The 17,127-nt window shown below is 41.6% G+C and overlaps 1 protein-coding gene across 1 annotated transcript in view; it reads right to left on the bottom strand.

Moving 5' to 3' along the window:
- Positions 1-17,127, bottom strand: part of dnah9l (dynein, axonemal, heavy polypeptide 9 like) — a gene marked incomplete at both ends in the record, with an annotated part of 50,481 nt that overhangs the window by 17,640 nt on the left and 15,714 nt on the right. Inside the window, 27 exons of the mRNA XM_080010752.1 lie at positions 3,246-3,392; positions 3,471-3,644; positions 3,724-3,783; positions 3,923-4,084; positions 8,670-8,812; positions 9,353-9,476; positions 9,573-9,735; positions 9,993-10,102; positions 10,634-10,717; positions 11,125-11,286; positions 11,389-11,490; positions 11,604-11,741; positions 12,248-12,350; positions 12,636-12,801; positions 12,969-13,173; positions 13,308-13,481; positions 13,581-13,712; positions 13,812-13,962; positions 14,184-14,332; positions 14,412-14,539; positions 14,754-14,886; positions 15,137-15,214; positions 15,365-15,559; positions 15,649-15,741; positions 16,059-16,197; positions 16,292-16,408; positions 16,934-17,079. Of these exons, the coding sequence (XP_079866878.1) occupies positions 3,246-3,392; positions 3,471-3,644; positions 3,724-3,783; positions 3,923-4,084; positions 8,670-8,812; positions 9,353-9,476; positions 9,573-9,735; positions 9,993-10,102; positions 10,634-10,717; positions 11,125-11,286; positions 11,389-11,490; positions 11,604-11,741; positions 12,248-12,350; positions 12,636-12,801; positions 12,969-13,173; positions 13,308-13,481; positions 13,581-13,712; positions 13,812-13,962; positions 14,184-14,332; positions 14,412-14,539; positions 14,754-14,886; positions 15,137-15,214; positions 15,365-15,559; positions 15,649-15,741; positions 16,059-16,197; positions 16,292-16,408; positions 16,934-17,079 (3,678 nt within the window). The remainder of the gene's footprint in view (positions 1-3,245; positions 3,393-3,470; positions 3,645-3,723; positions 3,784-3,922; positions 4,085-8,669; positions 8,813-9,352; positions 9,477-9,572; positions 9,736-9,992; positions 10,103-10,633; positions 10,718-11,124; positions 11,287-11,388; positions 11,491-11,603; positions 11,742-12,247; positions 12,351-12,635; positions 12,802-12,968; positions 13,174-13,307; positions 13,482-13,580; positions 13,713-13,811; positions 13,963-14,183; positions 14,333-14,411; positions 14,540-14,753; positions 14,887-15,136; positions 15,215-15,364; positions 15,560-15,648; positions 15,742-16,058; positions 16,198-16,291; positions 16,409-16,933; positions 17,080-17,127) is intronic.

Raw genomic sequence — 17,127 nt, forward strand, 5'->3', positions numbered from 1 at the left:
CTTGGGGCTCCCCTCCATTGTACCTTGGCAGCGTAGCAGGGGTTTAAGGTGCAGCCATGGTTGACGGAACCCCAGGCATAGGTGTCGCTGGTGGCTTTTCATAGGCAGCTGACAGCATTGCAGTTCTCATATAGCCATCTGCTATTTCACAGAGCACTCGATTAATTTGCTCCATATCCCACAGACAACAATGTAGCTAGCGTGCACCATGAAAGGAATTAATTTGTTTAAGAATGACCATTCTTTTAATAGGCCACTGCCTGCATCCAACACACTGTAAACCAGAAGGGGCAACTTGCATTTATTTTCACAGACAATAACACATAGAACCCCTGAGGCCATATCCGGCTATGTCAGTCAACGTCACGGTCCTGTGCTAGCCAACAACAAGTCAACGCAGTCTGGGTCACCACCCAACACAGAAAACACATAATAAGACACGATGGGGACACATAACATCTCCAGACCCATAATCCTTTGCATCAACATAACTAAACGGTCTGGGCCCACCCCCTTGGGTCGCTACAATACTTTAAAACCTCAAAGCACGCTTTTGGTTTAAGGCCTGATTGACGAGTATTTAATAGGGTCTCAGACAAAATGTTGTTGGTGCTTTGTACCAAAAGTGAGATTCACTGCTCCGCGCTATTGATAATGGTGAGATGACTAGAGATCGACATAACTAGATAACTAGAGATCGCCACGATCTCTGCGACCAACCTATAAGGAGATTTAAACTTCTAAATGAGATTTGAATCCAGTGTTTACACAGTGCATGTAGAGAGTTCTTTGTTTAATGGGGACAGGCCCGTAGTGAAACTAGTAGCCGCCATTTTGTGTTTACATAGGCTCCACTGGATGAAGGGCGCTGGCTCTGCTGCAATCCAATAGCGCCCGTAGTGCTTTGGAGGTGTAAATAACTCACTCTGCGATTGAGAGAAACACCACCATCTGGTGGCGACACAGCCCGCCTTGGAAAAAACAATAAACACGCCCCTCTGGCGGGGTGAAGAAGTAGCACCCGAATGCTTAATCTGTCCCTCTAGTGTTGAAAAGTGTTACTACACTCCTCGTCAGTCTGGTTACCTGACAGTGCCCTCTGGCGGAGAATAGAATAGAATTTAGTGTGCGTTTTAAAGCCCAAGTGTTGAATTAAAACTCTATAGCGTTCATTTGGTTTAATCCAACCATTTCAACTTAAATAAAATAATAAATTATGTTTGCTCTCCTCGTTGCCTCCATCTGTTAATTGGCTTGATCTTACAAGATCATTGTCTTGCTGTGGGTTTTCGGTGAAAGAAAGCTTATTCTCTTTTAAAGTTCGACAATTCCCCTATCGGCCCGATGGTCGCTGTTCAGGGATCTCCAACAGTGAAGAAGAGGGTTACAGGTGATGTTGGTTATAGGCGTGGCATCAAACAAAACAAGGAAAATAAAGAAGAAGAAAAGAAAAACTCTCTATTGCTCTCTCTATAACCTCTCTAAGGGGGTCCTACTGTACCTTAAGGGTTACCCGTACTAGTGGGTCCAGTCAGGTTTTTTATTCTTTTCATCTATCTCGAACTTTGTTTCTTCACTTTAACCGAACACTGTAGGTAGCAGTTGCACTTGATAACTTTCCCTGGGGGCCCTGATGGGGTATGACTATAGCTGTAGTTAGGGGGTCCTGCACCAAGGAGAGAGGGATGCAGTATGGGACATCTTACCCATGGACAGAGTGTCCGCTGAGGGTCCTACATCTCGCAACATGTCAGAAATCAAGAAACTGATGAGCTGTGTGTGAATATAGTCAACCTGGGCGCTTGAAATTAGGGAGTTTACCGCGTGAAGGGTCTTGTCAAGGGCTGTGCTTGTTCACTACCAAAACCGTGGCTTGTAAAGTCTGGCCAATAGTCTGTCGCTGTTTTTGCCGTTGACTTATCTGAGCCTTGTTATTAGCGATTTCAACTTGTAATCCTTTGACATGACATTTGACTGTAGATAGGCTGAAAGTGTTATACGTGTTAGAGTCCCGTGTTAAACCAGGACCCGAGGGCCGTAGTGACCAGCAGTCCCCAATAAATCACTTAGGTTTCTTATTGTGTCTGCTCAATTCGGACTGGGTTATAATGAACTTTGTAGCTGCTGTAGCACATAGGTTGTGTCTGCCTCAGCGTGTTTTATGACCTTGACACTCCAACTCCTTTTTTGGGATGGGATTCTTGGAATGTGTTGGGTTACACCCACTAATGTCTGATGGGTCGAAGTGACTCAACCTGACCTGACAAACGCTAACGGTTGATATAATATTGGCGATAGCCTGGTTTAGTGATCTCTGGTTTTCACATTTTTTCTATACTGAATACCACACAAGCACATTAATAATCTTTCTATTCGCTTGACTACTAGCCACTGGCACCCTGTGCTTAGGCGTTCTCTCTGATTCTCATGGGGTTCTGGTGTGATTTCATCTGGTTGCGGTGGACCCATTTAAGATTCGGCTCTTTCTGTTCCTTCCTGATCCTAAATTTGTTATACCACAGATGAGAGTTTGTCTGTACTGGCCTGTCCAGTGGGGAAGGAAATTATGGGCACTTTTTCCTGATCCTTGGCTGTCCTTTCTCGTTGGTTGGACGAAGGGGTCGTACCATAGCTTGTCCCACTTGGAATTTGTCATGGGTATGAGTCAACATTACCCACCTGCGGCTCTGAGGCACCACGGACGCAGGTGAAGTGAGAGAGGATCGAGACTTTCACCCGCCTTCTCATATCCCGGTGGTTGGGAACCTCTGACACATGACGCATGGGGCTTCAGTGTCAGCGGAGATGGTTCCCCCATTACGCATTTCTGCCAATGCTTTACACTTGCCTGTTGTGCAATTATCAGTCTTAAATAAATATCAAACTTAAAATAATTGTGGGACGCCAGTTTTTTTAATTTAAAGTGTTAAATGAAAATGTGAAATTGTAAGGATGTGCCCGTACACTGGCAATTCCCCTGCAAACTTATTTTATTGCAGTTATAATCCACTTGCTAATTGTGAAACATAATCTCAGAAGTGAATGTTCACAAAACTATATTGTTATGTATCCTTGTGCATTTTGCAGATGTTCCAAGGAAATCCTAGAGCTTTCTTAGTGGGTATATGGGGTATACCTGAATATCACGTAGACTACTGTAGACACTGGTTAAAATGTGGAAATTCTGAGTTGCTACAACATGTTCTTATACAGGTTGGAAGTCACTTGTCCAAACACTCTCGTACCTTTTGCTCCTCAGCGTCGGCCACAGCCCTCTCCTGGTTAAGCTTGTAGGTCTGTTGCCCGATCTTTTCGATGAGAGCCTCTGTGTCTGAGTTCCTCTGCCAAAGCTCCACCTCCTGCACCGCTAGCTTCGCCTTCAGGTCCTCCACCTGAGCCACAAGGAGAGAGGTAGTTAGGTGGGTAGATGGTGAGTCCGGGGTTCTGTCAATACCCTGAATGTCCCTCACCTGTGTGGCTGTGGTCAGCAACTTCTGCAGGCCGTTCTCCAGCCTCTCCATCTTCTGCGTCAGCTCCTTGCGTTTGGCTCCCAGCAGGTTTCCGTAGAGCTTTATGAACTCCAGGAAGCTCTTGGGCGTGGTGTAGTTAAAATGCTTCTCATTTTGCAGGTACTTGATGCTAACCTATGAGTATATTTAGACAAAACATAGATTAGATAAGGAAGGGACGTCAAAGGAATGGTAATGACTTTATGGCGCTTACTTCATTGACACTGGTGTGGGCGAAAGAGATGAAGTCACTGATAGAAGCTCGGATATTTGGCTGATATAGGAAACATACACACAGGGAATAACACATCCATACACACAGATGGTTCAAGGCTATTAGACTAGGTAGACTTTTAGAGTACACATCTTTAGACAACGATTGAAGACAGGGGTACAGTAGGCAAACCAGCTACCTCCAGTGCGGGTATCTTCTCTATGAAGGTGGAGCTGACGGACTGGAGGGCCAGCTGAGGCCAGGGGTGAAACCAGTTGATGGCCGTGCAGTTCACCAGGGCCGGAAACTTCCGTGCACGGGTGCGCAACGTGAACCCCACTGGGGAAAAACACAGGACCACCTGAAAATACGGAGACAGCGGTAAGGTAGAGGAGGAGGTGGGGTTCAGTTGTGGAAGAGAGACGTAAAATAAAACAACATTTTATTAATTAATTAAAAGTCAATAAATAAAAGTCAATTGAATAAAATAAACACCAGGAATATAATAATAATTTGTACAAACGACAACTAGGCTAAACAGTGTATGTATCCTTCTGAACACTTATTGTTTTACTGTTAACAAAGTCTTTACTTCATGGTTTTGATTTACAAATTCAATAATTATACTTTTGTTGAGCTGCATGCAATGATTAGTCAATCCATTAGTTACCAACTATTAAATGAATTGTTTTCATTTTTTAAAAAGTCCTGTCAGACAGTAAACTGAATATCTAGTTCCCCCTCAATAGCCTCTACAGAGAGGCCATATACAGTATACTGTATATATATATATATATATATTTTTTTTTTTTTTCTTATTTACTATTTACTTATTGGAGCTGCTGCGTGCTTTAATCCATCCGGCTGTCATTGCATCCGGTGGGTCTCAATGTTTTAATTTAAAAGGGATCTGGGGAGTGTTGAGTTTGCCTATTAACAGCATAATGCAGTAACAAATACTTAACAGGGCATAAAGAGCCTTTCACTTGCGTCTATGTAAACGAATTATGTTCATCTAAAAATCTGAGATTTATATGTTAATTATATTAGATGTACGGTTATGGCTAAAATGCTAATCACGATTATTTCGCTCAATATGGTGGTCATTATAATTTATCATTTTCATCCATTCATCCATTTTGGGGATGAAGCCCCCCCTTACAAAGAGACATTTTGGGATGTGGTGAGATTATCTCTGTTTTTCCAGTTGAGTAATATTATTATCATATTCAATTTATTTACATTATTATCATTATCAATATCATTATGGCAATTGCTGAGGCAATCAAAATGGGTTGGTGGTGTTCAAGTGGTGGGTCAACTGAGGAGAGGTCACAGAGGAGCCATACTGATGGGGAGACTGGAATGCTGCTACCAAGAAGAGTTGATAACTTCTTGGTGATGTTGGTCCAGAATGCTAGGATAGGTGGGCAGAGCCAGATGGCATGAACATTGTCATCTCTGGTATTAGGGGAACAATGAGAACAAACGTCTTTATCCAAGAAACCCATTTTGAACATTTTGTGTTGGGTGATATGAGCTCTGCGCAAAATCTTATATGGGATGAGTTGCATTTTGGAGTTGCGGGTCATTTAAAAGGTGTCCATAGGTTAATATCGGTGGAAATAGCAAAGTCTCTTTCCCATGCCATGCTAGGTAAAGATAAAGTGTCATCTGTTTTTAATAAAAGTTTTTGATTCTGGAAAAGGGATTTTTTTAAATGACCGATATGTGTGAGATGTTCAATCATTGGAGGTGGCTGTAGGCTGTTGTTCGTTAATTTTATTTTAACTTTTAGAGACTGCTGTAGTTGGGGGAATTGTAGGAAACGGTGACCACCGATATAATATCATTGAGGTTAAGGTTAGGAAGGATATAAGCAAATTGATTTCAAAATTTATGGATGAGTATTTCCTTGTCGTTTCCAAGACCTGAAGATTATAGGTCTGTTGTTAACCAGAAAAGCCACGTTGTGCCAATTGGGGGTAAATTTGTTTGCAGATAGAGTGTGACCACTGAGTTTGAGGAATCTCCACCAGGCTGACAGAGTTGTTGCGATGAATGGGTTTTTAAAGAAATTATGTTTCTTCATTAATTCAGTAAGGAATGGGAGATCAGATATTGATAAATCCTGACATTCTGTTTGTTCAATGTCCATGTCCATCCATAGCCCGATCGTTGCTCTAGTTGTAACCATTTAATTATGAATTGAAAATAGTTTGCTTAATAATACTATCTGAAGTTTGGGGCTAGAAGGCCTTCACAGTCTTGGTTTTTTTTGTAGTGTTGCGAGTTTAATTCCTGGTTTCTTGTATTTCAAATTGATTATTGATTATTGAGTTTAGAGTATTTAACGAATGTACTGTTGGTTGGACTGGGGTCATTGAAAATACAAGGTTTATTATTATTATTATTATTTTTCATTTTCACTGCTGCTATCCTAACAATATGTGCAGTGGTGGGCCGTCAGGGCCAGCAAGGCCTTCTCTGCTGGCCTAAACAACTATCGGAATCACTGACTTGCATTATATCATATTTATATAATATATTTATATTCATATATTTATATTCATGAATATGTATTAAATTATTCCCAAATGTCTATTCTCTTCATTTAATTATTCCCAAATTTTTATTATCTTCATTACATAGCTTTTCTCTTGTTTGCGCTGCTTCCAGTAGTGTATGTTTATATTAGAACTTTTATCCAATCATATTTCATCCATCATGTGTTGCCATGTCAAAGAAATATGCCTTGAAGCCTTCATAATCAACAGTGGGGGTGCTTGTAACTTAAAATCAATGGCAACGAAGCTTACTTTAACCAATCAGATTTTGAGTTGTCGACACCAGAACCATCTAGCAGGCGTTCAATATTGTCAGCAATTTCCCGTCCTTTGATCGGATGGGCAGGGAGCGTAAGAACTAGCTAAACCGCATTCGTAGCGACCTTCACAAGCTAAAATAGTTCTGTTGTTTCATTGTTTTTTCAACCCACAATGGCTGAAGGAGGAGAAGAAATTAATTTGGTCGCAGATATAATCTTAACGCAATTTTCAAGACGATCTTTTCAAGGAAAGCTGGACATTGTAAGAAAAGGTCTGCCAACACCGCAGCCTGCAAGCCTGTTCCGGCAGGGGATAGGGTTGGTCCGCCACTTTCAAATCACCAACTACGAGCGGTACCCTTGGCTCGCAGCCTCCGAGGAACACTGCACATTGTATTGCTGGGAATGTCTGTTATTTGCAACGGATAGACTTGGTGTTGAGTTGGTGTTGAGTTGTCTAACCGAGGCAGCGACGAGACACCAAAGCTTGGCCGGACACTTACAAGCGCCGGTGCTTTTGAAAACGTTCGGGGAAACCCGAGTGGACCAGCAGCTCAACCAACGAGTGCGCCGGGAAATGGAATTCCACGACGAAAAGGTGAAGAAAAATAGGGAAATAGTGAAAGGACTGATCGATTGTGTCATATGTTTGGGTAACCAAGGACTTTCATTTCGGGGACATGATGAAAGCGCTGGATCCACAAATAGAGGCAACTATTTGGAGCTTCTTTCTTTTCTTGCTGAGAACACCAGCTAAATCTTCAGATTGGTGAAGATATCAATATTTAGGTATCTAATGTTGTTAGAACCATTGTGATGGTTAAGGGAAGTTTCTGGGTTACAGCATTCCAGTCTTCCCCAGTGAGTGGTTAGACCGTGGTTTTAGTCCAGTGTATTGAATAGTCTGAGATGGCTTAAAAAAGTAGATATAAGATGAAACACTTCTGGTAGGCATGATATTGGGTTCCGTAAATATAACAAAATATCCTCTGTATACAAACTGATTTTGCGTACAGAGTTTCCTGTTTATATGCCAATGACATCACTGTCTTGACGGATCAAGTGATACATTTTGCAAGTAAGCATTTTATAATGCTTTTTCTTTATTTTATATATATATATATTGCTAAGAACTGCAGACGACATTAACTGTGGTGAATAATGTGTGTAGTATTATGAATGAAGGGAGATTAGACAGCCACGATCATCTTGACCTCCCTCCCACCCACCTCAAAAGCACTGAAGAATGTGAGGAAATGTACAATAATAATAATAATTTGATGATAATGATGATCATAATAATAATAATAATAATAATAATAATAATAATAATAATAATAATAATAATAATAATAATAATAATAATAACAACAACAACAATAATAACATTAATAATAATAATAATAATAATAATGCATGTGTAATTTCACCATGTATTTGTTATAATTATTGTTATATATTATTATTATTGTAACCAATGTTGCCTATTATGTAAATGTATCTAAATTGTTACGTTCCACTTTTGCTCAACACTGCACATTATCCCACCAAGATGATGCACAAACAACCATTTTCTTTTCTGTTGTGTCAATGTGTCAAATCTGCTCAAATCTCCACGTGCAATAAACGTCTGTGTGCTTTTCTGGTGGGTGCAGGGCATCAATGTGTAAATGGAGAGACTCCGATACATATCTCCACTCTGTGCACTTAGAGCCTTATAAACATAAGAAGCTCACAATATCATCAGACAGTATTATGTCATATGCCAAAATCAGAACTGACCGCAAACCATGCACTGTGTATATATATCTCTTTCTATATATCTCTTTTCTATTGACTCTTTTACCCCTCTACAAATAAGCTCTTTTGGCTGCATCCACGCTAATGCAAGAGACTAGAAACAGGAAGTTGTGGCGCTTCCTATTGACAACGTACTGGATCCAACATTACACTTTGGATGTACTGCGTCAATTGCAAGGTAAAGTAGTTTTGAATAAAATCTCATATCACTGTTCCGTAATACCTGTTTAAAAAATAAACAAATAAACATATGACTATAATGTGAGCATTCTATTTTGGAACCTCGCCTTTAATATATTGTACATGACAGTGTCCAGACCTTGAGCTGGCGCCGGATCCTCTCTATGAAGAAGCTCCAGCAGTTGTCCCTGGTGTCTATCAGTCCCAGGCCTCTCAGCTCCATCCGGATAGATGTCACGATCATGTCCGTCTCCTCGTCACTGAACAGGTCTGGGATGTCGCCTGCAGAACAGAAAAAAACCCAATACCAACAAGACAGACAAGCACATGAGGTAATCGCATGTGAGGTAAAAGAACATTTGGCAAGTGTCCCTGAGCCCGGGTTCCCAAATTTATCAAGGGGATAACTGAATCAAACTTAATCTGCCAAGGTTCCCTTGGCAGATTAATCTGCCAAGGTTCCCTTGGCAGATTAAGCTTTGGCTGTGACAGTGATGAAAATGTTCATATAAAGAAAATATTTTTTTTGCTGCAGACCCCATGCAATTCCTTCATGGACCTCTACAGGTCCGATAACCCCAGTTTAGGAACCCCTGCCCTAGAGGAGAACCAGTGCTATCGACACTCTCCTCACACTTAAACATGTACGATTTGGTCAAATAATTTTCATCTAAAAAGTTTTACAACATTATTCAAAATTGAAAGTTGAATTAGTGCGTGAGGATTTAATTAATTAAATAAGTAATTAAAGGTCAATCTAAGGCAGACAAATCTCAAAATAAATACAAGTCATCCAACGTGTCACACATTGCGTGAATGAACCTGAGGCCAGCATGTCGTTGATAAGCACCAGGAAGCGCTCGTCGGGGATCTGGGCGTCCGTGTGGAGGAACACCGTGCCGATGTTCTTCACCCCGACCTTGATGTACAGCGCCGCTATGTCACTCTTGACGGGAAGGGGAAGGGAAAAGGTCAACAGAGAGAAGACGGGGAATAGGTTCACATAGTTTGTTTTGTGGCGCTGTATGGGTGTGAGGGTCACCCTGAGGTCGTGGATGCCGTAGCCCTTCCGCAGGGTGACCTGGAACACCTCCAGCATGCTGAGGAAGGCGGCCAGCCGGCACAGGCTCTGCTTCCCACTGCCGCCCACCCCCACCAGCAGGGCGTTGCCGTAGGGGGCCTCCAGAATGCGACTGATACGGCACCTACCGTGTGAGTACGTATTTTTTATTTCATGCATACATTTTAAATTAAAACATTTTGTTAAATACCTTTGAAATGTTATCATAATTTCTAGATAATCCAGTTGGACCTCCATCTATGCTCTATGATATGATACAATTACTGTGAGAAAGATTCTTAGCTTTAGCCCTGAGAAAGATTTAGCCTCAATCTGTTGCTTTTAAGGCAAAATATGAATTGTAACTTAGACAATTAGTGGTGATGGTGGTGATGTTCTTACACGTGCTTGATGGCCTCCTCAAACAGCACCAGTTTCATGACGGCGTGCAGCTCGTTGTAGTGCTCCAGAGCGTCGCACAGCGTCTTCTGCAGCTTCTCCCAGTCCAACGCCTGGGATATATATATAAATATATATATATATATATATTATTTTTTTTTCTTTCAGGTACTCCTCACTTAATGACCTACCTGTTTAACAACCATTCGGACGACAAGCTCTCCGACCAGTCTGTATTGTGCGCTGTGTACCACGATACCACGGTGACCCTTTATACACTATATACACACTATATATATTATATACACTGTATATACTATATATACACTATATATACTATATACACTGTATACACTATATATACTATATATACCATATACATTGTATACGTCTCATCCTCGTTCTCAGTCTCAGTCTCGTTCCCGCAGTCTGTCAGTATTCACTACATTAGCGTTCACAATGGCCACGCCCCCTTACCGTGAAATAACACGGGTCCTCCCTTATCGACTAATTTGCTTAAAGACCTGGTTCTAGGAACGGAACTCGGTCGTTAAGTGAGGAGTACCTGTATATATATAATAAGGAATAAATAATAGAATAATAAATAATAAGAATTAATAAGCACTCAACTTTCCTTTACTGACCTGGTGGTAACGAGGCTCCCCCACTCCCTGGGCAAAGTGGCAGTAGACCAGAGGCTGGTGGATGAAAATGGACTCATCTATGCCCTGGAAAACAATGGAAGTATAGACAAACAGATAGATAGATAGATAGATAGATAGATAGATTGATAGATAGATAGATTGATAGATAGATAGATAATATTCATAAGAATAAAATAGAAAGAATTGGCATTACATAATAAACCTGAAAATGAGAAACATTTTCATTATACAATAAATAAATAAACAATAACATAAACCAAAATCAAACAAACTTGTCACAAAAATGTTAATATCACAAAGAAATCACAACAGAGCAGAAACTGAAGAAAAGGTGCAACATGGTAGATGCACTTAACGACTTCACTCAATTCACTCAGTTCAACTAAGTGAACCCTGCTTCTTATCATAATTCATTCTGAATATCACCTTGGAAAAAGTCAAATATCCAAGTCCTCCTCTGCGTTTTCTACCTCAAAGTATCTCTTGCCGGTGTCCAGCAGGATCTTGTTGAAGAGCTCCATGTCCTTCTCCTCCATCAGCTTGTCGGAGTAGACCCTGGAGCTCTCGTGCAGCCACAGGTGGACCAGGTCTAATGGGTAGCGGATGCACTCGGGCTGGGCGAATAGGATCCCCTGTGGCAGAGAATGAATGGAAGACATTCAAATATGGGCTTTGTTTTCATATGCTGAGGTCTTTGTGGTGCTGGGAGGAGATGGGGAGAACACCAATGTTACCTGGAAGATGTTGGAGAGGTCTCGCAGGTTGAAGATATAGTGGAAGCGGATGGCTGTGGGGAAGAAGTTTTGACTGATCTTCTGATGGAGACACATAGCTGCCTGGGCATGGAGAACAATAGCGACAGATCAAATAGATAGAAGGAGATATGAGATATTGATGATTGGAGAGAAGAGATGGAATAAATTAAAACCACTGTATTGGTGTCTCTTACCTGCATCAGGGTTCCCACGGAGCGAGAGACCCCAAAGCTGAAGCCTCCCTGGAGGAAGTGAGCCGACAGGATGCTGGAGAAGATGGTAGCCAACGCTTCGCCGCAGGGGAAGTGGACGGCAAACACCGAGAAGTGTCTCTGGAGGGACACTTCTTACTTTTAGCTTTGTGTAAATGCATTTTGCTATTGTGTGTTGCTTGCATGGTTTTGAAATTCCTCTTGTACCATCCCTGCGCTATTATGAGTTTTATATACTGTATATAGATAGATAGACAGGCAGACGGATAGACAGACCGACAGACAGACAGACAGACAGACAGACAGACAGACAGACATAGATAAATAGATAGATATAGATAGATAGATAGATAGATAGATAGATAGATAGATAGATAGATAGATAGATAGATAGATAGATAGATAGATAGATAGATAGATAGATAGATAGATAGATAGATAGATAGATAGATAGATGGATAGAGGGACAGACAGACAGACAGACAGACAGACAGACAGACAGACAGACAGATGAGCACAAAGGACGATGGTCTCAGATGAACCAATGTGTGTGTGTGTGTGTGTGTGTGTGTGTGTGTGTGTGCGTGTGTGTGTGTGTGTGTGTCTGTGTGTGTGTATGTGTGCACCTGCAGTCTGGGGTTGACGGAGAAGCTTCCAGCTGTTGGGTTCATGCAGGTGATGTACTGACACTGATGGATCTCCTTCAGCATCAGCCTCTGTCTGTCATACCTGAATGCATTCATTTGACTCTATTATTATTATTATTATTATTATTATTATTATTATTATTATTATTATCATATTAATAATAATAATATATTAATATAAATTAATATATAATAATAATAATAATTGGATTAATAGAAATTAATATATATATTAATAATAATGTATATTATTATTAATATAGTAGTAATAATAATAATAATAATAATAATAATAAGAATAATAGCAATTAATGTAATATGTGCTTTTCTGGAGAAATAGATATAAATATGTGTGTGTAATCCTAACCAGTGGTTGTAGTCCAGGTGCTGGCGTATGAGCGTGTGAGGCTGCACGGTGCCGTAGACGTCCACCTCGGGCATGTTCAGGTCGTCTATGAAGTAGATCAGTCTCTTGGCGGCCGGAGGGGCAAAGTTGCGGCCCGCCTTCTTCTCCAGGGGCTTCTCCAGAACACCTGAGGGTCACATGGTGGCTGGATGGTAAAACTTTGAGTAATAACTAGGACCTGTCACCCGTTTGTGATGGGTGTTTTTCCCAATTATGAACTAACGGTGCTAACTACTAACTTGACTTTTACCAAAGCCCCTTGAGAACGTCTGTGTCAACATGTATGAGACGTACGCTGCAGCATGGCGGAGGTGGTGTAGTAGTTGAAAGGGACCTTGGCCACCATGTAGTCCTCCTTTAGCCGGGCCACTTTGTCGGACACCAGGATGGATTTGCCGACGCCGGCGTTGCCCACCAGCATGATGGGCTTCCCCCTCTGGAGAAGCAGATCCACGAAGTAGGTCAGGCAAATCGTCTCTGGGGTGTGGACCAACACTGACTGAAACACAAAAGAACCCAATGGAAAGACACAATGCTCAACCATGGATGTAGAAGCACGTCAAAACATACACCCAATGGATCGACCTTCTCAATCCTTCCTCAATGCGACTTTCTCAAACTCTTTGTGGGCACCTGAAGTGGGACGTCGGGCTCGAGCTCGAACGGAACCATTCTCTCGCTCCAGGGCGTGAACTTCTTTGTGTCTGCGTCGATGAAATAGTCAAAGACCGTCCCCTGCGACGGGAACTTCACCGCCCTCATCTCCTTCGACCACCAGCGGCTGAACTCGACACGGTAGTCAATCAGCTAACCCGAAAATGGAAAAACAAATAAAACTATTGAAATTATCCGATTGAAAAGATGAGTTTGATGAGAAAAAACTCTTTGAGCTCATCTTAAACTCACATGGTCCTGAAAGAGGGCTCCTCCGAAGGCCCAGACGCAGGCAAAGACAAAGTAAATCTCGTAGAGTTCTCTGGGAGAGTCGGCAGGAGTGTTCTCCTCTGTCAGCAAACAGTCCAGCAAGGAACACAGCGTCTGGATGACGCAAAGACGCACAGGAAACCAGTCAATTTGAACAGGAAAACACAACAAAACTTTGAACGTTATAGATGTTATGCTATCTGGTACACTGACCTGCACCATGCTGTTCTCTGGTATTGGAGTGATGGTCTTGAGATTGCACCGGACCTGCTCCAGGCAGTAGGGCACGTACTTATCGAATAGGATGGTCAGGTTGGCTCTCTCTGATTGGGCCTGCCGGGTGTCAATCCAACTGGTCACATACCTGCAAGGATTAGGAAAAGAAAATGGAAATTAATTTCAAAGAAAATTCCACTCAGGGAGCCACTTTCTCTCCACCAGCTAAATTACTGTGCATGCTCTGGGACACTTGCTCTGGATAAAGCACTACAACCAAGGGAAGGCTGTTAAACTGTTAAGCCACATCGTATTAAATGACTTCAATTTGGAGAACAAAATAATGTTCAAATTTCTTGTGCATCTTACAAGCTCCAACCCAGGTCTTGGGGGTTGACGTATAGAATCCCTGCCCTGGACACGGTGGCCGGAGTAGCAGCCCTCAGATTGGAGATCTCAAAGAGCAGACGCATGGAGGGTGACAGGCTGATCCTCTCATTGCTGGCTAGAGTCAGCACCTAGACAGAGATTGATTGAAGGTCAAATTTAGATCAATAAACCTGAAAGAATGATAGTGTGAAAAAAAAAAAAGGCAACCTTATTGTCATCCATGACCGTGTTGAGTGATTCTATCCACATGGGGTCTATATCTCCATCCAAGACAATCCACTTTGGCCCGTCGTGGACAATGGAGGTCATCTCCCTCATGGTAGAGGAGAAAAGACCTGACAGTGACAACACGAGACACTCAAAATGTCTATTTCTTCTTCAGGACCTGCAGAATATTTCCACCAAATTTGATGATTGTTCAACTCATACTTTTCAAGATATTTTGCAAATAGACGAACCAGGGTGGAAATGTAACATACTCGCTTTGCGAACCATAGAGGTGTCAATGCTAAATGAAAAACAGTCAACCTTCATGCTCCAGCCTCTCACCGTCTTTCCATTCTCTGGTTGCCGGGTGCAAGTATCCAAACAGCTCGTCCGTCGTCACAGCTTTGGGGTTGATGTCGCTCCACACAGTTTTCATCTTCATGTACGCGTAGGTTCTGTGGAGGGTCTTCAGGATCTGAGAGACAAAAGCAATTTCACAACACAGACTGTTTTAGAGCATTGACTATTACTCTAAACAGAGGAGAAAAAAAGGGGAAGTGGTCTGTTATGATTATTCTACAGTATGTATCCCACGACTAACATGGGATATAATACAATTAATCATTGGCGCCCATTGGTATATTCACAATTAGACCGGTGGTTCAACCATTTTGGTACATCACACATTTTGACTTGACTAGCTGCTCTTGCCATGTATTCTGTACCTGGCTCTTGCCAGTTCCTGGTCCTCCGACTACAAACACAGAGTGTCTGACAGCCAGCAGCTCCTCCAACTGGGTCACCTACAGAAACAAATGAAATCTCAAAATGTTCTACTACATATTGTAAAGATATTCTACGTCGTTTATGTTCCCTTCAAAAGCAACACTGGATAACGTCTAAGTTTTTTTTATTCCCACCATGTTCTGAACAAACAAACCGCCTTCCGGTACCTTGAGTATGAAGTTCTCCTCTGGCTGCAAGCGCAGCTCACTGACCGACTGCCGTATGGCGTTCTCCAGCTGGAGGTCCCTCTTCCTGGGCACGTCGAGCTGGGGGAACAGATCGCTGATCAGCCCCAAGAAGATGGGCACGTCACTGGTCACGATCTTGGGCAGGTTGAAGTCCCTTAGAGCCCGCATCAGCACCTTAGACAGAGGATGCAGGAGAGTTTGGGCTTCTCAACTCACTTGAATGTTATTTATTGCTGAAACTGGTGTGAGTGAGGCACCAGCACCTGTTCCTCAGGTCGGCTTCTCTCCTGTCTCTTCAGGGACCCAGCCACCACCAGGACCGATTTTATGGCCCTCAATCCCCAGTCATAATGGTCCTAAAAAATATATACTTGTAAGTTATTTCTGAAGAATGACCACTGATATGTTGATAGAAACTACAATGGAAGACTTTAAGAGATTAATTACAATATGTCCAATTTCACATTAATAACAGTGAATAGTTATCATATGATGGGTGATTTCAAAAAAATATTTTTTTATATATCTTAAAGTAACCACCTGACTGCAAATCCCTTACATATACAATTTTAGTTGCAGAATTTACACATTGTAATACAGTAAGTATTGCAAACTATGGTTCAATAGTTACTGTATATCTGTAATCAAAGTTGAAAAGTTGTCCGTGGTGCACCTGTTTGGACAGCAGCTCCTTGCACAGCGTGTACAGGCTGATGAACTTGCGCGCCAGCAGTCGGGCGTCTATGAAGCCCTCGGCCACCAGCATGATCTCACAGATCAGCTCGTAGTCCGGGATCACCATGGCACATGGCCTGGGTGTTCAAATTTTATATGCACATGAAAGTGATTAGTCAACTGCCGTTTTAAAACTAACTTAATGAGTTAAATGAAGTCTTCCTTCCTGACCTGAACAGTGCCTTGAGGTTCTCCGGGAGCTCGGCCCTGCCGGCGTAGCCTGGGTTCAGGGTGATGAAGATTCCTACTGTCGGCCTCAGCTCAATTTCCTCTCCCAGGAAATGGAACCTACACAAAAGCATGAATGGGTGAGTCAGCCATTTAAATATGGCCGAAAAATTGCAATTTCCAATCCAATTTCGTACTTTCGGAGTAGCAGTTGTATTTTTTTGCTTTTATTCATGGTTGCTCATTAATTATTTACAATAAAAAAATTTTTTTTCTTTTTGAAGCAAACAATTTAATAAAACATTAAGTATGTACCGAAGTAAGTTTATATACATTCAATTCACAAAATATATGAAACAAAATAAAAATCAAACCAAGTAACAGACAGTTTAAGAGATATAGCACAATATAATATAATATAGATTCTAAACAAATAAATAAATAATTAAACAAACAAACAACAATTAAATTAATAAATAAATGTCTATATGTAAACAGTATACGTGATGATTATAGCAATGACTAATAACTGATGAATAATAACTTTATTCCATTTCAGGCCTAAATTTATTAAATAATTATTAAGGCTTTATAAATGACCTACACATCTACAGATACCTTTTCTATCTATGCCCACCCACTGACCTCTGCTTCTTGTTGCGTATGGCATCCTGGATGGTTTTGACCTGAACAGCCACCACCGAAAGGACTTCCACGGAGATCCTGTTGAATTCATCAAAGCACCCCCACACTCCGGTCTGAGCCAGACCCTTATAGATGTTTCCTATGGACTGGAGAACACACACCTATAATAAGACCAACCAAACGGCGATCGGAAC

Source organism: Zeus faber (assembly GCF_960531495.2).
Source record: "Zeus faber genome assembly, chromosome: 12".
NCBI classification, from domain to species: Eukaryota; Metazoa; Chordata; class Actinopteri; order Zeiformes; family Zeidae; genus Zeus; species Zeus faber.